Raw genomic sequence first — 22671 nt, 5'->3', positions numbered from 1 at the left:
GCCCAGGGCGAGCTGCCTTGTGAGCTGGCTGGCCCAGCCTGCAGGAACACCTGGCAGCCAGGAGGCTGCGCAGCTGGCAGGATCCCCTCTCCTGTAGGCTGCACCGTCAGCCTCACAGCTTGGCTCGGCCAATGGCAGCTGCTCCCGGCCCAGGGTGTCCGCCTGGGAAGCCTGCCCACAGTGGCCTGCGTGGGTCCCAGGGAAGCACTGATGGCGGCACCACAGGTCAAGTCACCTGTGAGGTGCACTTCCTGCTGTGTGTGCTGAGACGGGACGGGACGTCAGTTCTGCTCGCTCTGCTAGGAAGCAGGGCACTGTGCGAGCATCGCTCTACTGCCCCTCCACCGTCTGTGCTTGGGCCACCTGGCAGAGGCGGGTCTCTCTTATGGGGTCCCAGGATTGTCAGGATCGCAGCACCCCCTGAACGAGAATCATCATCAGATGCAAGCAATGATGCAGGTGAGACTGCAGGTGCGACGCGCTGCAGCTGTGGTGTAGCCCACAAAGCCTCTGCCTGCACCGCCAGCTTCCCAGAGGGTACTGGTTTGAGTCTTGGCGCTCCACTTCCCAACCAGTGCCCGGCTGATGGCTGAGGAAGCAGTGCAGGGTGGTCCAAGTGCTTGGGCCCCTGTGTCCATGTGGGAGACTTGGGGAAAGCTCCTGGATGCTGGCTTTGGACTAGTGCAGCTCCAGTCGTGGCCATCTGGGCAGTGAACCAGTAGCTGGAAGATTTCTCTCTCCCTCTGTAACTCTTTCAAATAAACAGCAGTAAAGCAAACATCTAAAATATTGCTTCCTTGGACACTCAGGAGCACCTCCTCAGCCGACACTGATGACAGCAGAGCAAGTCTCTGAGGCTGTGGATGGGGCAGCCGAGATGCCCCGTCCCTGGGGCACCCTCAGATCCCCCGTCCCTGGGCCACCCTTAGATCCCAACCAAGCAGACAGAAGCCACCCCAAGGGCAGTACCGAGGATCACCACCGCAGCCAGAGCCAGGGCTTGGGGGTCCTGGAAGGATGCACAAGAGGCCTCCCGGGCCAGGGCTTCCTTGGCTGGCATCCATAAGCAGGCAAGGAGGGGGTGGGGATGTATGTTCACACACATGAATGTGTGTGACATGGAGCGAGCAGGAGAAGGCTAATTGGAAGCATCAAGTTCCTACTGCACTGCTCCTGGGGCTTGCCCAAGCAGCCTGGCACCACAGCACACAGGGCCTGGCTCCTGGGACCTGCCCAGGCAGCCTGGTATCAGGGCACATGGGGTCTGGGTCCTTCTAGCACCAACTGCCCATGGCCCAGGTCAGGGACAGTGTTAGCAACCTCAGGGGATTAACATGGGGACGGAGCTGCCACATACCCTACCTACAGAGACAGTGAGCACCCAACATGGGCCTGACAGATGAGGAGGGGAGCTTCATGCCCATGAGCAGCCTGGGAAATACATCCTCGAATCCATGGCATTCCTGGCAGAGGATACAGGCAGTTCTCCACATCACTGCGCCTGACCCCTGCCCAGCACAGGTGCGTGTAGGTGTCACTGGTTCTCAGAGACACCAGTTCAATGACCCAGTTCTCAGTAGGTCATGTTGAGTCCTCCTGTCCAATCCACTTGTCACCCCCAGCCATGGCCAGCACTTGCCCTTTCCATGCGCCTGTAGTGAGCAGTGCAGCCTCCCACCCCTGCCAGGGGCTTCCTGCTCCCGTCAAAGCAGAACCCGAAACACCAAGTGCATCCCTGACTGCTCACACACAAGAGCGCACACTGGGATCAGCTCCAAAGGCACCTGCAGGAAGATCCGGCCGATGCCGCTCAGCAGCTGCGGCTCCTGCTCCGGGTGGCACTTGGCGACCGAATGGTAGGCATCCACAGCAAGCACGTAATCCTGAGGGAAGAGAAGGAACAGAGCTGCAGCTGCCCTTGGTGTCGCCAGGACTCATGCAGGGAGGGACACGTGGGCGCCTGGGGGCCGCGGCCAGATCCTGAGCCGGGGCAGCTAGCACAATGGCATCCTGTCGCCCGTGCTACACTGCTGCCCTCCCGTCTTCCTGACAACGTGGCAGAGGGGACAAGCATTGCCACCCTCCACACACACAAGCCACCGGGTCTCTTAGTTCAACATTCTCCCTATCAGAAACCAAGGTTGCTCAAGGTCGCACATGAGCCACGCACCGAGAGACAGAGACCAAGCAGCCACTTGGAGGTCACCCTGACGGGGGTCATTCAGAGCCCCCGCTGTGCTCCCTCTGCCAGGCTGTACCTGACTTTGGCATCTCTCACGGGGGGGGGGGCTCAACCATCTGCCCCGCACCAGGGTCTGGCTGCCCATCCGAGGGGAGGAGACTCTACATCCACAGATAACTGGCAGAGCCAGTCTTGCAGGGGCCTGCCAATCATGGGGGCCCTACCCATCACAGGGGTCGGTCCTGCCAATCACAGGGGCCTGCCACCACAGGGGCCTGCCCATCACAGGGGCCTGCCCACCCGGAGTCGTCTGAGGATCAGGCTCCTGCACTGTCTTCCCTAGCTTCCATCGCAGGATCCTAGAGAGGGCTCTTGCTCCTTGCATTTTCAGTTTCTCTGGGCTTGCTAATTGGGGTGTTGGAGGCAGACAGCAGGCAAAGCACTAGCTCAGCAGGAACAAAGACAGGAAGTCTCTGTGGTCCAATCCCTCCCTGTCAGCTCATTAAACCCAATTTCATCTCAAACCTGATGCTCCCCAGGGCCGGGCAGCATTGGCCAGTTTCCTGGCCCACAGCCTCCTGCCACCAGGCACTGCCACCTGGGTTTGCACACACCATGAGGCAGCTGGCCCCTGCTGGGGAGGGCCATGCACTCAGGCCGGGCACTGGTCTGGGTCCTTCTTTGAGACATTGCTTGGGATGGGACCATTCCCCAGGCTGTGCCCAGCTCCAGGGGCTGGCAGCAGCCTACCCAGACCTCTTCAGGAGTGGAGGGCATGGCCCCCAGAGCGTCAGGCCGACACAGGGTTCTGCTACCCTCCCTTAAGTGGTAATGGCCACACTGGGTGCAGGTTCTCCGATCTCAACCTGTGAGGCACTAATAGCGCTAGGGTCCCGGGCTGCTGAGGTGGCCTGGGTGGGAGCTGGGGCACAAGGGGGTGCTGGCTGCCACTGTGTCAAGGGCTGGGAACCAGTGTTTCTAAGGGTGACCTTGGGACAAAGCCAACTAATGACCTGAATGTGAAAAGGCCCTGGGAGCTGCCAGGTTCCCATGCTAATCTCCTGGGAGAAAGCTCCAGGGGGAGGGAGTGCAGGCTCCAGAACCAGTAAGGCAGCTGGATTCTGGACCAAAGGACCCTGGGAGAGGGACCAAGGGGGCAGATGAGGGGAGGGACCAGGAGAGGGACCACAGGGGAGGGACCACAGGGTCTGCAATGCTAGCAGCCTCCACAGGGACTCAGCCACGGCTGGGACATGGACATGTGCCTGGAGGTGGACGTGGACCCAGCCATCACATGGCCCAGACGGGAATGAAGGACTGTGCTGGAAGACCTCTGTGCCATTTTAAGAGGGTACAGGAACCAGCCCCTCTTCGAGCTGTTGGAGCTCAGCCCAGGTCATGGCCCCTAGCATCCCAGAGCCCTCCTCCACCTCCTGGCAACGGCTGGGTCCTGGCCCTTCCTGTGTGAGCAGGGATCAATGCAGTGGAGTCACGTGGAGAGGGCCCCCTTCCAGCCACGCTCAAGTGGCCGGCCAGCAACGGGCAAGCACAATGGCTTTGTAACAGACAGTGATGCTTCCCGGTCTACTATGCAAGTGTCGGGCTGAAAACCAGGACGACTTCTCTCCACCGCAGTGGACATGCTGTTCAAAACACTAAAGGGGCTGACTCAATAGCCCCAGCATTCTCCCCCAGATATTTAATTCAGAGGGTACCCCCCTCATTCTAAGCACCTCTGCAATACCGCACATGCTCACTAGATGGCAAAAGAACGCATGCGTTGGGATAAGCCTTAATTGCAAAAATTTTTCACTCCCTTTTTTAAACTCATGAAAATGGAAGATTAAGCTGAACTTTCTAATTAAATTACATCCATTGTGCAAGTATTTCTCAGATACAAGAATATGCTGGGTATAGAGCCTCACCAAGACAGAAGCCTTAGTGGGCCTAGCGTTAGCCGCACAACAAAGAAAACCATCGCGATCCCACTGATGTATCTTTAAAATGCAAATAAACCTACGAGCAAACAGGGTTAGCCTTACGGCTCACGAAAGGCCGGTTCTGTGAATATGCTGTGCCCTTTGTTGCTGGCATAGAACCTTCTGGCAAGTGGTGAATTTCTAGGGATGGAGGGGTGGCTGGTGTCAGGCAACTTCGCCATAAAGGAGCTGCACAGCCAGGTGGGACTGCAGGCAGAACGTTCTGGGAGGTGCAGTGGGAGGAACCCAGCGTTTTGGGGTGCCCTGGTCACAGCCACAGCGAGGGTGAGAAGACAGCAAGCAGCGTAAGGGGGACATCGGGAGGCTTGTGGGAGGACATGGGGCGGGAGGCGCGCTCGGAGGCAGCAGCCCCGCCTCCCGCCTGTGCCCTTGTCTGCGTGAGCAAGGGCAGGAGGCTGCACGGGGTCACACGCCACAGAGCTCACAGGCCACGCTCAGCTGGCCCTTGCAGAGGCCCCTTGCATCCCTGCGGCAGCCTCCCTGGGTTGTTGAAGGACAAGGTCTAAGCCAGGGCTGCCACATCAAGGGTAAACAGCAGCCCCACCCCCACTGAACTGCCAGCTTCCTGAGCTGGAAATCCAGCTCCCAAATGACCTTGGGCGGCTCAAGGCCAGCCAGTGTGGGAGGAGTCCCGGTCTCTGAACAGCCCGGAAGGCGTCGGCAGCGCTGTGCCCGGGCGCCCACTGCTAATTGATTTCTGCCGCAGCTCCACGCAGGACGCCTGTGCCCAGGGAGGGGAGGAGCGGCGCGCGGTGCACTTCAGACAAAGAGCGCGGGGAGGGGCCGGGCTCAGCCTCGCCGCCCGGAGCCTGGTGGGGGTGGGGCTGCTCAGAAAGAGGACACGTGTGGGGAGTCGGTCTTGAGCTGTCACCAGGATCTGAGGACTCAAGGCCAGGACAGGGAGAACAAAGGACACCACTCTGGGATGGATGCGGAGAAAGGCAGGGAGTGTGTGTGTGTGCGTGCGCACGCGCATGAAGGGCGGTTTTCATCAACTCATTCAGACCACGTCCACACAATGAAATTGGGGCAGTGCTCTCCATTCTGCTGAAATCCCTTTCCACAGCTCCCCCCGCCGCGTGTCCCCGCGCTCCCTGGGTCCCCCGCCGCGTGTCCCCGCTCTCCCCGGGTCCCCCGCCGCATGTCCCCGCGCTCCCTGGGTCCCCCGCCGCGTGTCCCGCCCGCGCACCTTCATCAGCAGCAGACAGTTGGCCACGGAGTATGTCACCCGGCCCAGGCGTGCCCGCCACAGCTGCAGGGAGGCTGCAAGACAAGGGCATGGATGCAGGCAACCCAGGCTCCCGCCAGTCGGCACCAGTGGCCGCAGCCAGAATACCCAGTGTGCCTGGGCTCGCTGGGGACAGCCGCGGGGGTGATCTGGGCCAGGATGAGCGGAGCAGCCTCCTGCAGCAAGGTCTGGGTTGGGTTCTGAGGTGTAAGAGGGCTACTGCCCTGGGCAGGGCATCCCAGCTGCACGTCAGGCGCTGTGGTCAGGGGTCACTTGCTCTCCTGCCCCTCCCGTAACACTCCTGGGCCTGGGCCTGGCTCCAAGCCCCTGCGGCAGGGCCTAGGCCTTGCCATGTACCGGAAGTGGCCTCCCAGCGGAGGGGCCTATGTCTGCACTGACGTGTTCTACAGCGAATGTGCATGAGCAGCGCAGCAGCCTGTCCGACTGGCTCAGGGACGATGAGCACTCCCCCAGCTGCACCCGCGCACCTTGCCTGTTCTCTTGGGTCATGTTGCTCACACCCCCGTCCTCTGCCAGGCCTTGTTCCAGGTTGCTCAGGATCTGCAACGGATCACATGAGAACAGCATGGTCACCAAGACGTAGCCGCGAACGCAGACAGAAGCTCGTGTGGCTGAAGCTGACACCCCTGCTGCCAGGAGGTGATGGCGACGGTGAGACATGGCTTCAGCCCCCCGCCGCCTGAGCAGCCTGTTCCACGGCAAGGGGGAAAGCAGACCCACTTCTGAGTTGGTGTCAGCGGCAGGCCAGGAGTGGCTGGCTGTCAACATGCAGAACCTCAGCCCAAGTGCCGTGTGCCAGTGCCCCCAGCACAGCCGCAGCCTGGTGTGGCTAGGTCAATCCCCACCAGAACCAGGGCAGGGGAGGGGACAAAGAACCCCTGCAAAGAAGCAGTGGGTGGCTAGGGAGCTTGGAGTTGCGAGCCTGCACAGATGGCTCCATCCTGCAGTCGGTGCTGAAGGTCATGAACAGTTGGATAGTGCAGCCAGGGCAGAATGAACACCGGGGGGGCCCAGGTCTACCACCCCCATGCTCAAGAGCAGCCAGTGCTGCAGAGGATGTCTGCATGCCCCTGGGCACCCAAGGCTGGCAGGGGACCCATGATCCCAGGACACGGAACCTCAGCCTGGTGGGCTCAAGAGGGGACAGAGTGCCTGCCGCATGACAGGTGGGGGAGAGAGTAGGTACTGCAGGGAGAGGAGGAGCGTCTCCCCACGGCAATGCCAGCGGCACAGAAGCCCGACTCCAGCTGAGGCACCAGACGCAGAGGAAAGGCACGGCAGCACCCACTTGTCCCCCATCTTTGCTCAGGCCCACAGCCAAGCCTTCATCATCTGCTTTCTTGACATGTGTCTTGGCAGGTGTGGAGGTAAGAGGCCAGGATGCCATCGGGCCACAGCCTGCCTTCTATGGAGGTCGTGGTGCGGCCCAAGTTTCGCAGCCCCACCAGACAGCCCGGTTTCTGCTGAGCCCAAACACTCCTGCAGCAGCTGCCATGTGCTGGGCCAGTGAGCGTGTCAGTGTCAGCTCCTGAAGTGGCCCCAGGAGGGGTCCTGTCCCCAGGGGCGTTGGTGCCTGCAGCCTCCGAGCCAGCTCCCTCCCCGCTGCAGGCAGCTGGCAAGGAGGACGAAGCCCGAGGATTCACGGCGGGGTATGGGTGGCACTGGGCCCCACACGCAGCAGCAGAGACACGGGTGAAGGCCAGGTTGACGAAGCTCACGTCCCGCGAGCCCAGCTGTCACTCTGCAAACTTGATGCTGATAAGCGCACAGTAGGGGCAGAAATGACAAGGGAGTAGATTTGCAGGACCTCCAGGTGCTCGCTCCTTCGCGGGAATGTGGGATCTGAAGCACCGGCCTCAGTCTTGAGCAGGAACCCTGGGGTGCCCGCGGACCTGGCATGATAATGGGGGTGGCCAGGCTTCACCCCCAGCTCTGGCTCTGCCAGAGCTCCCAGGGGCTGGAGAAAACGGCCTGCAGACTTCCTTCCCAAGGCAGGGAGCTGGGCTCCTGGCCAGGGTGATGGGCCCGCAATGGCCTGTAACCCTCTTCATAGCAGCCCCGTCTCCCACACAAGCAGGGGAGTGGTGACTCCGTGAATGGAAGCTGGTAGGGGTGATGTGGGCCTCCCAGCCTCAATTTCCACCCATGTAGGGGTCAGCTGCCTACTGCAAGGATGGTCAGGAACCTGGCAGGCCCCGAGGCAGGCCAGGAATGTGGCATCCGACCAAAAGAGCCCGGAGCCCCAGCTGCGTTGAAGTCAGGACCTCAGGAGCCTGGCATCCCCAGTAGCCCCGAGCACCCCACTGCCTGAGCAGCCCTGTGAGGGCGTGGTCTGTCCTGCTTCTGCTGCCCACGGGCCGGGAACGCAGCCCAGCACTGCTCATCCAAGGCCCCCGGCTCTGCTCAGGGAAGAGCAGCGGAGGTTGCTTCCTCCACTGAAAACAACGGCTTCATTGCCATGGACAGCAATGGCCAGCCTGGGAAGAGGCTGCCGGGAGGAGTCGGTGACAGGAGCCATGGCTAAGTGAGCCGGGGGGGGTCCTGGGCTGGACAGGCCCACTTCCACGAGGCACGCAGCTCGGGACACCTGTCCCCAGCACAGGAGGGCAAGAGGAGACGATTTTGTTTCATTCAAGGAGACATGCCATGCGTGAATGCGCCAGCTGTGTGAGTTCACGTATGACCAGGAGTAGCTGCGAAGGCCGCCTTGACCTCTGCAGTGGTCAAGCGGCCCGCTGGACTATGAGCAGGAGTGTGTGGGGGGGGTGATGGGCCGTGTCCTGCGCCCTGTATGGAGGAGCCTGTGTTCTCATGGTGACTGTCCCGGTGGGGCAGGCTTTACTTACACACACCAGTGTAGACTGCCAGGAGGTCAGCACTCGGCCAGGGACTGGGCAGCATGCCTCTGGAAGGAGCGCTCTGGAGGGAAGTATGTTCCTGGAGCTGCTCCAGGCCACTTAAGGGATTACTCAGTGCAATCCTGGCCGCGCACCAGGCCAGCTGGGTCACCGTCTGCAGCACCAGCCGCTGCTCTCGGCAGCACGGGCAGGGGTACGCAGTGTTACCACAGAGAGGGCTGAACAGCGCCTCAGGTGTGGCCAGACTGTGTGCCTGTCTGCAGCACTGACCACCATGGGCGCTGGACAGCGTCTTCCAGGCTCTGCATCCTGAGGACATACTCTCCCTTCCCCTCAAACTGGAGACTGACACTCCAGTGCTGCAGAACAAGGCAATGCAAGCCGGACATGAGGACTTCCTGCAGCGAGGGCCCACTCCCCTCACTTCAGGGCCACAAGGGTCCAGGCGGGGCTGCAACTGCCCAGAGGGACTCTCAACAGCACAACCCAGAGGTTCCCAAAGGGCAAAATGGCCCCTGAGAGCTGAGCCTAGATACAGAGCTTGCAGCCGCAGGTGACAAGGGTGCCCTGATGGTCAATGGTGACCACAGCTTCTGTGGCAGGCATCGGTCGCTTCCAGCAGCACGTCACTCGGTGGCACAGTGCGTATCTGTGGCCTCGAAGGTGTGGGCAGGCACCAACCTCGTGCAGCCCTGAACTGCTCCCCTCCCCCATCAGGGAGGAAGCAGCAAAGTGGGGTGACTGAGCCCTGGCGGGGCTGGGTGAGGTGCCCGTGTGCAGTCCAGCTCTCTGCAGACACGGCCTGCTGTGTGGTCCAGCACTGCACAGTCACCTTGCACGCCAGCAGAAGGCTACGGCAGCTGGGCCCGGCAGTGTGTGTTTACTCTCAAGCAGAACGCGCATGTGTAATGTAATCTCTTATGGCAGAAATCCTTTTCAGAAAGACACTGGCCCTTCCTTGAGACACATTTCTCCCTTCGATCTGATGAGTAACCCTCCACGGACAAGCACACCACCATGGCCTGTGTGCCAAGGTCAATTTCCGGCTAGAACCAGGGCGCAGAAGGCACAGATGCAGCCCTCCTGTGGCCGGCAGCTGCCGTGAGCCCTGACACACTCCAGGAGGCCCATAGCCAGGCTTGCTGGGGGCTGCTGGAGGTGGCAGAAGTATACCAACTGGGCAAACCTGCTTATGGACACACCTGTTCTGCAGATCTGGGGCCCAAAGCTGGGCCAGTCCTGCAGGGCCTGTGTGGAGGGAGCAGGCCAGAGGCGAGGAGGCACCTGCCCTCCCGGCAGCGAGGGTGCTGGTTTCTCTGAGTGTGGCTTGCTTAGGTCAAACTGAGGCATAGGCTGTTCCTCAGCCATACAATGCTAGCTGAGGCAAACCCTCACCAAGTCACTGGTGGTATGCCGGACGACCTGCTGAACTTCCCTGCAGCAGCCTGCTGGGGCCGGGCCCCTATGCTCTGACTGAAGGGCCACATGCACTTCTCACTGCTGCGCCCCTCTCCCACTTCATAGTACATGGCTCCCAGTGTGGCCAGACATATTCCTGGCAGCCACAAGAATGGCAGTCACTAAAACTTCTGGCACAGCCACAGTGGTGTCAGATCAAACTTCACAGCCACTGGTTATGAAGGTACCAGGTAGGAGAATGGACCAATGGCTTCTGCAGTGACCTGCAGAGGGCTGCTGAGTGGTGGCGGGGGTGATGATTCTGGGCCAGGCCACCAGCCGGGACCAGACCCCACCTCTGCCTCAGCACAGGAGTCCCTGGGGCAGAGTCTTCTGGCCCGGGAATCGGGGTAACAGAAGCTCGTCCCCCGCCACTGCCGGCACAGCAAGGGGAGGCGGTTCACGGGAAACCTTAAGCAGAGCACCCAGTACCCTTGCTGAGGGGGCCAGCACCATGGGGCTGCAGAGTGCTGGGCCACACAACAGGTCAGATCTGCTGGTCTATACGAGGTTCGGGGTAGGAGTGGAGAGCGCTCCACCTGCACAGGCAGGGGCAGTCATGCAGGAGCCGGTCTTGTCGAGATGGCCGTAGGTTTAGGACATTGCAAGGGTTTTCCTTGAGCTGTGAATGATCCAGAAAATCAATGTCAATGTTAGCTGGGCCAGGCCATGCGCTAGGAAGTCCAGCCAGAGTCCAAACTGTCAGACCATCCTCTGCTGCTTTCTCAGCTGCATGGGCAGGGAGCTGGAGTGGAAGTGGAGCAGCCACGGGTCAAACTGCAGTGCACAAGGGATGCCAGTACTGCAGGTGGTGGCTCCCCTGCTCCGTCTCAGGCCAGCCCCAGGCACAGTGACTTCCTCTGGAGTGGCTGGGGCTCCACTCCCCGCAGCGGCACGAGGCCCCCTTTCTCCACGTCTCTCCAATGTGCGCTCCTGCTGGTCCTCTAGAGGGCAGCCGCTCTCGCGTGGGCGACGTGACTTCTCACGGTGGTCTCACTCTGCATTGCCCTGATGGCAGCACGTGTGGCAGTGATGGCAGTCCGTGATGGCAGTCACGGAGCACGTGCGGGCATCTCCTGGCCACTTAGACTTCTTTCAGTGTGCTTTGTTCTCGAGGGAACCCACTTGGATGTGAGTAGACTTCCCGTTCTTCAGTCCCGGACGACTGCGATGTCTTGGAAAAGGGTGCAAGCTAACCATGATCGGGAGAGACGGGCAGTGCCCTCAGAGGCCTGCAGGAGCCCCTGAAGGCACCAGAGCCGAGGTGGAGGAGAAAGATTGACCACAGACCCTGCCCTGGGTCCTTCTCATCTGCTCGTTCCTGCAGCGTGGGTTAGTTCTCCGGGGGAGCTGCCAAGTGTTAACTTCACTCACACAGGAGCACACAGAATTAGTGAAACTGACCGAGAGCATCCTGTGGGGGAGACCCGCTCACTATCTCAGGTCCAGTGACTCATTTTCCTTACAGGATTAGAATCAATGCATCATGGCTCAATGGCTAAATCCTTGCCTTACACAGGCTGGGATCCCTCAGGAGCACCAGTTTGTGTTCCAGCTGCCTCACTTCCCTTCCAGCTCCCTGCTTGTGGCCTGGGAAAGCAGCCGAGGATGGCCCAAAGCCTTGGCACCCTGCACCTGTATGGGAGACCCACAAGAAGTTCTTGGGTCCTGACTTTGGCTCAGCTCAGCTCTGGCCTTTGTGGCCAGTTGGGAAGTGACCAGTAGATGGAAAATCTTTCTGTATCTCATTCTCTCTGTGATCCTGACTTTCCAATAAAAATACAGAAATCTAAAAAAAAAAAAAAAAAAAAAAGGACAACACCCTTTCTCAATGAACACCATGAGAAATACTGCCACCATTTGGGCTGTGCCATGAAAAGTTAGACAACTAACAATACAAAGCCTGGTGACTTGCTCCCATTTGCAGAGCAGGTGAGATGAAGGGACCAATCGCCCACAGCCACCGATGGGAGTCCCCAACAACTCAGATTCTCACCCCTCCATTGTGACTGTCCTAATTGTTCTGGCCTCCACCCACCCACTATACGCCATCAGTGGCCTGATCTCAGAAGGGCCCAGGCTGGGTGACCCTGCCTCCAGGGACCAGGTGGGAGACACCCTTACATTGGTCCCTCTCAGTTGACACTGGCAGTGCTGCCATAGGAAGATAGAGCAGGGGGACTGCCCTGGGAGGAAGAGCAAGTAGAGCTTCCTCATTACCAAAAGGACCCAGCACAGCACAGAGATGAGGATACGGGGAGCTAGGACCCAGCACACTGTACTAACAGCACAGAGATGGGGGATGGGGAGCTAGGACCCAGCACACTGTACTAACAGCACAGAGATGAGGATACAGGGAGCTAGGACTCAGCACACTGTACTAACAGCACAGAGTTGGGGATACAGGGAGCTAGGACCCAGCACACTGTACTAACAGCACAGAGATGAGGATACGGGGAGTTAGGACCCAGCACACTGTACTAACAGCACAGAGATGAGGATACGGGGAGCTAGGACTCAGCACACTGTACTAACAGCACAGAGATGAGGATACGGGAGTTAGTGCCCAGCACACTGTACTAACAGCACAGAGATGAGGGGACGGGAGTTAGGACCCAGCACACTGTACTAACAGCACAGAGATGAGGATACGGGGAGCTAGGACCCAGCACACTGTACTAATAGCACAGAGATGGGGGATGGGGAGCTAGGACTCAGCACACTGTACTAACAGCACAGAGATGAGGATACAGGGAGCTAGGACTCAGCACACTGTACTAACAGCACAGAGATGAGGATACGGGGAGCTAGGACCCAGCACACTGTACTAACAGCACAGAGATGGGGATACGGGGAGCTAGGACCCAGCACACTGTACTAACAGCACAGAGATGAGGATACAGGGAGCTAGGACCCAGCACACTGTACTAACAGCACAGAGATGAGGATACGGGGAGTTAGGACCCAGCACACTGTACTAACAACACAGAGATGGGGGGACGGGAGTTAGGACCCAGCACACTGTACTAACAGCACAGAGATGGGGGGACGGGAGTTAGGACCCAGCACACTGTACTAACAGCACAGAGATGGGGGGACGGGAGTTAGGACCCAGCACACTGTACTAACAACACAGAGATGGGGGGACGGGAGTTAGGACCCAGCACACTGTACTAACAACACAGAGATGGGGGGACGGGAGTTAGGACCCAGCACACTGTACTAACAACACAGAGATGGGGGGATGGGAGTTAGGGCCCAGCACACTGTACTAACAGCACAGAGATGAGGGGACGGGAGTTAGGACCCAGCACACTGTACTAACAACACAGAGATGGGGGGACGGGAGTTAGGACCCAGCACACTGTACTAACAACACAGAGATGGGGGGATGGGAGTTAGTGCCCAGCACACTGTACTAACAGCACAGAGATGAGGGGACGGGAGTTAGGACCCAGCACACTGTACTAACAACACAGAGATGGGGGGATGGGAGTTAGGGCCCAGCACATTGCATTACGGATCCCAGAGGCTTGGGCTGGGAACAGGAAGCACCTTAGGATCAGGAAACTGGCCTTGACCTCTTCAAATGACATGATATTTGCACCTGGCAACTGAGTCCAGTTACAGTCACTGACTTGTAACTTCTGCACACCCTGTTCTGACCATCAATGCACACCTTAACTGTGTCTCAAAGGTCAGGACACATGGGCACCACGAATTCCTGATCTACTGACCCACGTATAAGAGAAGAGAGAGCAGCTCCATACGTCTCTACATACAGTCCTGCTGGTCGAAGTGGAAGCAGAGCAGGGGACCCAGGCCTCCCATGATGTGTGTCCATGCTTGGGACCGCTCCTCACCCTCCACTGGGACCCCAGGCACACCATGACACTTCCCTAAGAACGGCCAGGGAGCGGAAGGAGACGTGGTAATCACAACCACGGTCTTGCACGGGCCAAGGCCGCGGCTGCTCACAGCTCTCTGCAACGTTTCCCTCCACAAACTTGGCAGTGCACGCTGGCCCTCAGCCTACCAGCGCCATGCGGCACAGGGGGGAGGTGGTGGCACCTGAGCCCCAGGCGGAGCGTCTTAGAGGATGGGGCTGCCCGCAGCCTATAAGCCACAAAGACTCTAAGTCACCACCCGGGGTGTGGTAAGGCTTCCACTGCCAGGGAGAACTCCTGCCCCGAGGAGCAGCCTTGTGGAGGACCGTCCTGAGACAGGGCACAGCCGCTCAGGTGCCAGGAGACCGTAAGTGATTCTCTTCTGGCTGCCAGGATGATCTGTTTGGTACAGAGCACTTGGGGCATGGGAGTAGTACAACAGGGGAAGCTGCTGCACTGGCACCCTGGGCATCTGCTCACGGTGACTCCCAGGAGAGAAAATGGCATTGAGGACCTGGGATGTCCCTTTACCCCACGGATGACTTGCAAGGGCAGTGAATAGCAAATCAAGGCCATGGGCACACTTGGGAGGGATTAAGGGTGTGTGGCCAGGAAGGCAGGGAGGGGAGAAGAGGGGACACGTGTCTGCTCGGGCCGTGGCGACATACCTGGCTGCAGACGGTCTTGATTCTGTGCAGTCTGTCCAGCGACTCTTGTGGATTCCCCAGGTACTGCTGAAGGTCTGCGTGCAAGATGCGCATTGAGAAGGGGACCATGGAGCCTGGAATGAGAGCCGCAGCCTGGTCAGTGTCTCTGGCCAGGCACAGGGACCCTTGTATTTCCTGGAGAAGCACTCAATGGTGTCAGCTGTACAGCACACCCTGGCTTTCTAATGAGTGCTGTGTCAGCCTGGCCAGAGATATTTCAGTGATGGGTGGCCCCTACTGCTGCCTGCAAAGCTGTCCCACAGCAGGGAGAAGCTATCCCAGGGCCGGCAGGGCAGCAGGCTGCCCCATTCACTGAAGCGGCAGCTCAGTCCCAGGCGTCCTGCAGCATCCAGTACAGCATGCTGCAGCGCACATGGGGCTCCCAGGACAGGCTCGGACACGACCAGCTCCTGGGCTGGCACGGTGGCGCAGCACACTGAGCCTCCACCTGAGGTGCCAGCATCCCATACGGGTGCTGGGTCAAGTCCTGGCTGCTCCACTTCTGATCTAGCTCCCTGCTTATGGCCTGGGAAGGCAGTGGAGGATGGCCCAAGTGCTTGGGCCGCTGCATCCATGTGAGATATTTAGAAATTCCCGGATCCTGGTTTTGGGATCATCCCAGCTTTGGCCATTGCAACCATTCTGAAAGTGAACCAGCAGATCAAAGATCTCAGTCTCTTTCTGTCTCTGTAATTCTGCCTTTCAAATAAATCTTAAATGGAAGAAGGAAGAAAGGAAGACAGAGAGAACAGATGGACGGATGAACTGGCTCCAGAAGAAATCCCGGGGAAGCAGCGAGGGAAATCAGTTTCCACCAGGTCAGTGGGTGGTGCTTCCCACTGATCCGCGTGGGCTCCAGAGCTGTGGTCCCGTGCTGGAGCCCTCCCAACCTGACGCCAGGCACTGACTCATTCACTCACTCGCTCAAGAAGCACACACATATACATATATATACACACATACATGTAAACACACACATCAATGCATTTATTTATCTATTTTTATTTGAAAGGCAGCAGAACTACAGAGAAAGGACAGAGAGCTCACCCATCCACTGCTCTTCTTCCCACACAGCCACACAGCCAGCAATGAACCAGGATGAAGGCAGGAGCCAGGAGGTTCTTCAGGGTCTTCCACGAGGATGGGAGGGATCCAAACACTTGGCCTATCTTCTCCTGCCTTTCATGGCCATTAGCAAGGAGCTGGATTGGGAGTGAAACAGCTGGGACACAAACTTGTGCCCACAGGGAAGCTGGTGCTGCGGGCGGTGGCCTTTCCTGCTGTGCCACAATGCTGGCCCCTCCTTACTCTTGACCATTCTCTTCAGACCTTTCTTATTAAACACTGTAGAGCTTCACAAGGGTTTGAAGGTAGGGGAAGCACAGGCTCACAGCCCACTCTCAGGAAGAATGTATAAGCTGGTTGGCGGATGGAGGTTTGGGGGGATGGAGGTCTGGGGGTGATGGAGGCCCAGGGGGAATGGAGGTCCGGGGGGATGGAGGTCCAGGGGGATGGAGGTCCAGGAGGGATGGAGGTCCGGGGGGATGGAGGTCCAGGAGGGATGGAAGTCCGGGGGGATGGAGGTCCGGGGGCATGGAGGTCCGGGGGGATGGAGGTCCGGGGGGATGGAGGTCCAGGAGGGATGGAGGTCCGGGGGGATAGAGGTATGGGGGGATGGAGGTTCAGGAGGATGGAGGTTGGAGGTCCAAGGGGGATGGAGGTCCAGGGGAGATGGAGGTTCGGGGGGGGGGGGATGGAGGTTCAGGGGGATGGAGGTCTAGGGGGATTGAGGTCCTGGGAGAATGGAGGTCCAGGGGGATGGAGGTCCAGGGGGATGGAAGTCCAGGGGGATGGAGGTCTGGGGGGATGGAGATCCAGAGGGATGGAGGTTTGGGGGGATGGAGGTCTGGGGGGATGGAGGTCCAGGGGGATTGAGGTCCTGGGAGAATGGAGGTCCAGGGGGATGGAGGTCCAGGGGGATGGAGGTCCAGGGGGATTGAGGTCCTGGGAGAATGGAGGTCCAGGGGGATGGAGGTCCAGGGGGATGGAAGTCCAGGGGGATGGAGGTCTGGGGGGATGGAGGTCCAGAGGGATGGAGGTTTGGGGGGATGGAGGTCCAGGGGGATGGAAGTCCAGGGGGATGGAGGTTTGGGGGGATGGAGGTCCAGGGGGATGGAGGTCCAGGGGGATGGAGGTCTGGGGGGATGGAGGTCCGGGGGGATGGAGGTCCAGGGGGGATGGAGGTCCGGAGGGATGGAGATCTGGGTGATGGAGGTCCAGGGGCTCCCAGGACCCGCAGCAGCCACACAGCTTCTCTCATGCTGCCTTCCTAACTATCCCACGTCTGAAAGCCACAGCTCGGTCTCTTTGGAAGAAAGAGTCCCGAGTCTCTGTGACTGCCCTTGCTGGCGCTTCCGAATTCTTCACCTCATTTGTAGTGAGTGCAGGTTGCTTGCTGGCATGGCGTGTGTGCACTTATTGGTCAAATGCCAAGTTTCATTAGAAGGCAGCAGACCGCAACAATGGGCTCCTTGTTCTGAGGAGTGAGGCAGCCCCATCTGCATCTCCCACAGGGTTCGTTCCTCCTTCCACTCAGCAGGCTCTGATGCAGAACACCCCAAACTGGCTTGTACCAGCAAGGCAATCATGTGAGTCACTCACTTCCAACAGATGGACAACTCTCAGCCTGCAGGGTGTACAACTGACCTTGGGGAGAAGAGGGTTAAGGATGCTGTGAGTTCTGTAGGATAAGCACAGCAATGTGGACTCCATGGAAGGTCCCATGACAAAGCAGAAAAGCTAAAGGGGCAGCCCTCTCTCCCTAGCCTAATTCAACTGTGGATCTGGACAAGGCTCTGCATTGAGCAAGACCTGGGAAAATATCCTGATACATCAGCAGATGACGGCTCTAAAACTTGTTTGAAGGCCCAGTACGGCTGGGCCTCGTGGCTGAAGTCCTCACCTTGTATGCACTGGGATCCTGTACGAGTGGTTCTAATCCTGGCCACCCCACTTCCAATCCAGCTCCCTGCTTGAGGCCTGGGAAAGCAGTAGCGGATGGCCCAAAGCCTTGGGACCCTGCACCAGCATGGAAGACCCAGAAGAGGCTCCTGGCTCCAGATCAGTTCAACTCTGGCATTTCAGCCACTTAGGGAGGAGACCAGTGGACAGAAGATCTTCCTCTCTGTCCCTGTCTCTGTAAGTCAGACTTTCCAATAAAAAATGAATAAAATCTTTAAAAAAACAGGAATAACAAAACTCAACTGAGTCCTTGGAATCCCGGTTTCAGGCTTTGGGCCGGCACAGTCACAGATGATGGGGCCATTTTGGAAGTGAACCAGTGGATGGGAGATCTCTATCTTGATTTCTCCTCCTGTCTTTGTTATTCTTTCAATACATAAATAAATAAATAAATAAATAAATAAATAAATAAATAATCCAATTTAAAGTAAAATGGTCTTATATAGAATCTCTGCTTCTGTGTTCTGTTCTCTGTCTATCAAGAAAATGAGCATAGGGCCCAGCAGTGTGGCCTAGCAGCTGAAGTCCTCGCCTTGAACGCACCAGGATCCCATATGGGTGCCGGTTCTATTCCCGGCAGCTCCACTTCCCACCCGGCTCCCTGCTTGTGGCCTGGGAAAGCAGCTGAGGATGACCCAAAGCCTTGGGACCCTGCAACCACATGGGAGACTTGGAGGAAGTTCCTGGCTCCTGGCTTCGGATTGGCTCAGCTCCAGCCACTGTGGCCACTTGGGGAGTGAACTGGCAGATGGAACATTTTCCTGTTCTCCTCTGTAAATCTGATGTTTTAAAAAAAGAAAGAAAACAGAAAAGAAAAGGGATATGATACAGATTAGGACTTTGCAACAGATGACATGATTCCTTAGTAGAAAATCCTAAGGGACTGATAAAAACGAAAACAACAACAAAAAACCACTCACCCATCCAACCAAAAAGCTCAAAACCAAAAAACAAAAATCAACTCCTAACCAAGTAAGTGACTAAAGGCTGCAGCATGCAGTATGTAAAGTCAGTATGCCAAAGCCAATTGGCTTCCTACATAGCTGCAAGCAACAACCAGGGGTTGGCACTGAAAATATAGTATCATCTATGTTAGTACCAAAACAAGTGAAACACATGGGGATAAATCCAACAAGACATGCCTAAGAGCTACATAAACCACGCTGCAAGATTCAGACGAAAGAAATCAAAGATACAGATAAATGGCAAGATGTACCATGTTCATGGATCGGATGCACCAATACAGTTAAAAAGTTAGTCCTCGGCAGTTCTTTACAACTTGCTCTACACACAGAATGAAATGTCGACCAGAATCTTAGCAAGTTATTCTCTAGATATCGGTAGGTCGATTCTAAAGTTTACACAAAGAGCTAAACGGCTGAAAATACACAACAAAATACTGAAGAGAAAAAGTTAAGAATTGACAGTGTTGGACTTCAAGACATACTGTAAGTCTACTGTAATAGAGGCCACGGGCTCGGGATCAAATGATAATTGAATTGATGGAGGAGGACAGAGAGCCCAGAAACAGCCTCTCATTAATACAGCTGACGATCTTCGACAAACAGCAAAGGTAATTCAATAGAGAAAGGATACTTTCCCCAACAACCAGTTCTGACACAACTGAACAATTACATCCACAGCTAGATCTTACATCTGAAAATTAATCCACAGCTAGATCTTACATCTTGTATGAAATTAACTCAAAATGGCTATCAGAATGGCTATCAGACCTAAATACAAAATGCAAAAACTATGTCCTATGTCATAAAGCAGAACACAAAGTCTAGGTGACTTTTTTTGTTGTTGCATTTACTTTTTTAAAAAAGCTTATTTTTGATGATGTTTACATATTTGAGAAGCATCAAGGAAAAGAAGAATGTGGATGAGAACACTGTTTCTGATTTTCCTTCTCTTCTTCTTGTTTCTGGGGGAAGAGGAGAGAGAAGGGCAGAAACACACACAGCACCTGAAGTGTACCAGTACTGGGGGACGGGGACCACCACCCAACAACATCCCAGCACCTGAAGTGTACCAGTACTGGGGGACGGGGACCACCACCCAACAACATCCCAGCATCTGAACTGCACCAGTACTGGGGGACAGGGACGACCACCCAACAACATCCCAGCATCTGAACTGCACCAGTACTGGGGGACGGGGACCACCACCCAACAACATCCCAGCACCTGAACTGTACCAGTACTGGGGGACAGGGACCACCACCCAACAACATCCCAGCACCTGAACTGTACCAGTACTGGGGGACGGGGACCACCACCCAACAACATCCCAGCATCTGAACTGCACCAGTACTGGGGGACAGGGACGACCACCCAACAACATCCCAGCATCTGAACTGCACCAGTACTGGGGGACGGGGACCACCACCCAACAACATCCCAGCATCTGAACTGCACCAGTACTGGGGGACAGGGACCACCACCCAACAACATCCCAGCATCTGAACTGTACCAGTACTGGGGGACGGGGACCACCACCCAACGACATAATGACATCCCTGGTCCCTGATGTGGAGCATGATCCAAGGGTACTGCTAAGGGATATGACAGTTCTGAAACGCTGTTGATGAGGAAAACCTACCAAGGTCCATTGGCTGACATAATTCACCTTAGAGTGTTCATTCACCCAGGTATTTGCTCTTAATACTTGGCTGGGAGAGTTTTCCAATTTGTTCTGCCATCTGTCCTCTGCAGGCCCAATGGACTGCCATATCTCCCATGTGCATCTGGGCCTGCTGGCCACTGTGCTGTCTTCAGCCACTAAGGAGACCTGTTCTGACACACACACACCATAGTCAGAGCACAGATGCTGTGATTCTCCTCATTGTTGGAGTTCTAAGTCCAGTGGTTCAGTTGGGGTAGGGGGTCTCCGAAGAAACCTTATCTGAGGTGATCCCAGACCTGACTCCCATGTGTGCCAACAAGTACAGGGTCCAGCTCAGTCCATCACCCACATCAGCCTACACAACACTGGTGATTGCAGTTGCTGGACCAGTTCTGTCTCCAGCCCATCTTTTCTATGCAAACCAATGGATGCTGTGGCCCAGCCTAACCCTGCCTACCACATACTCAGCCCCCACAAACACCAGCAGGAACTGCAGTCCAGTTGAAGTAACCCTCAATGACCATTACCAGGCCTGTTTCCAGCCCTGGTTCCTGCATATGCTGGCATGTGCAGCAGACTGGTTCGCTCTGTCCCGTATCCCATTTGGCTTTTTTATACACTAATGGGTGCTGCAACTTAGTTCAGCCCAAAGGACCCTACTATCCAGCCCACACTTAGGCTGGTGGGTGCTACCACCTGTCCAACCAGGTCCAACCCCAGCTCTGGTTCTCATGTTCATTGGTGGGAGTTGTAGCCCATCAGAGAGGTACCCACAATTTACCTACTAGGCCCACTCCCAGCCCTGGATCTTGCACTTGTCCAGGTGGTTCTGCAGTTTAGTTTGATAGGACTTACCCCCATTTCTAGCACTTGCCAGTTGATACTGCAACAAATCCTGATTATCCTGCGCTTACTCTGGCTCATGAATGCAACTAGTGGATATAAGCCCTCAGTCCAGCCTGGCTCTCACCCTAACCCAGCTCACACGCAGGCCAATGGGTTTTGTAGCCCTGCCTAACCTGGTCTCCCCTGGTTCCAGTTCTCAAACTCTCCAGTGGGAGCAGCGGCCCATCAGGGGAATTGTTGCTGCCCCCCTGCCCACAGAGATCACTCTCCACTCCCCACACCAGGGTGATACGTGTGTTGGTGGGTGCTGCAGCCCACTCTGGTATAGCCCACCTCACTTCAGCATTAGCTGGCAGGTGCTACAGCCTGGCCTGGCCCAGCCTGCCCCTAGTCCCTCCCTAATGTGAACTGGCTGGTGTTGTGACCCAACCCGGCCTGTCCTGCACTCCGTCCTGGTTCTTATATCTACAAATGGGTGTTACGAACTGGCTCAGCCTGGCCTGCCTCCAAACCTGACCCATACATATGCTGGCAGCTACTGTACCCTGGCCTGGTCTGGGCTGCTCCTTCTCTTGATTTCTGCATTCACCTGCTGGGACTGCATTCTTTTTTTTTTTTTTTTAATTTATTTTTTATTGATTACATTGCATTATGTGACACAGTTTTATAGGCTCTGGAATTTCCCCTTCCCTCCCCAAAACCTGCCCCCCCCATGGTGGATTCTTGTTGCATTACTACAGTTCAGATTCAGTTGAGATTCTTTCCTTGCAAGCATCTACAAAGCATAGAGTCCAGCATCTTATTGTCCAGATAAGTCCAACAGTTTCTTGGGGAGACCGTCTCTGGTCTGAAGGTAGAGCCAACAGAGTATTATCCCAATCAATTAAAAACCCCGGCATTACATCAGTAACAATTTATAACGTAATGGAATTAGTTGACATGGTATTGTGTAACCAGCATGTTAAAAGAGAGAGAGAGAGAGAGAGAGAAAAAGAGTGCAAGTTCTGAATCACATCCTATGACTTCTACATTGACATTACAATTATTAGTTTATATACAACTGGGATCTATACACCTTAAAATGGCTATAGATTACTATTCAGCTGTCTCATGTCTATTTTAATTTTAGTATTTAGCAGTTCATAGCGTTGAAGCACGATTTTGCAGAACCTGGCTGTTTTTCAGGTGGGACTGCATTCTGACAGAGAGAATTCCGCAAGCTCCTCCAATTAGGTCATCTCCCAGTGGCAGATCTCACACTGTTGGGTGCTTGGCCCAGCCTGACTTGGCCCAGTTCCTGTCCTGCAGGAACAGTGGTCTTGCCCCATCAGCCCACACCCATACAGGCTCTTACTGTTGGGTGCTAGAGCACAGAATGCCTGGTCTACCCCTAGACCCAATTCTTGTGTGGTTCAATGAGTGCAGAGACCTAGCCCAGCCTGTCCTACACCCACCTGGCTCTTGTGAGCACCAGTGGGTACTAGAGTCTAGCCCAGTCTAGCATATCCCAGACCCAGTCCACATCCATGCTGAGGGGTACTGAGGTCATGACCAGCCCAGCGCTGCCCTTCTTCCTGCTCTTGCACTCACCAATAGGAATCACAACCCAGCTGGGGCGTCCCCTTAGTTCCCTGACCAGGCCCGCTCTCAACCTGATCTTGAGTATGCTTGTGGTTGCTCTGACAGCCTGGAATAGCCCGTTGGTCTTGGCCGTCAGATGCTGTAGCCTGGCCTGGCCTGGCCTGGCCTGCCCCCAGTCCCAATTCTTGCTGGAAGGTGCTGTAGTCTAACCTGTGCTGTCTGTAACCCGTTCCTGGCTTTCATGCAAGCCAGTA

General features: G+C 56.5%; 1 protein-coding gene across 3 annotated transcripts in view; it reads right to left on the bottom strand.

The window, feature by feature from the left end:
* The window catches only part of TRAPPC12 (trafficking protein particle complex subunit 12), a 77793-nt gene that overhangs the window by 8689 nt on the left and 46433 nt on the right, over positions 1–22671 (bottom strand). For 2 of the 3 annotated variants that reach the window (XM_040992766.1, XM_040992765.1), the window contains exons 5-8: positions 14303–14415; positions 5899–5971; positions 5372–5445; positions 1785–1883 (exon numbers count right to left, since the gene is read on the bottom strand). In XM_040992766.1, coding sequence (XP_040848700.1) covers positions 1785–1883; positions 5372–5445; positions 5899–5971; positions 14303–14415 — 359 coding nt within the window. The remainder of the gene's footprint in view (positions 1–1784; positions 1884–5371; positions 5446–5898; positions 5972–14302; positions 14416–22671) is intronic. The other variant, XM_040992767.1, reaches the window with a different exon arrangement.

This window comes from Ochotona curzoniae, unplaced genomic scaffold (assembly GCF_017591425.1).
Source record: "Ochotona curzoniae isolate NIBS_2020 unplaced genomic scaffold, NIBS_Ocur_1.0 contig_883, whole genome shotgun sequence".
In the NCBI taxonomy this organism is placed as follows: Eukaryota; Metazoa; Chordata; class Mammalia; order Lagomorpha; family Ochotonidae; genus Ochotona; species Ochotona curzoniae.
Note: the sequence above shows the minus strand (reverse complement) of the source record. Positions and strands in the feature narration are given on the sequence as shown.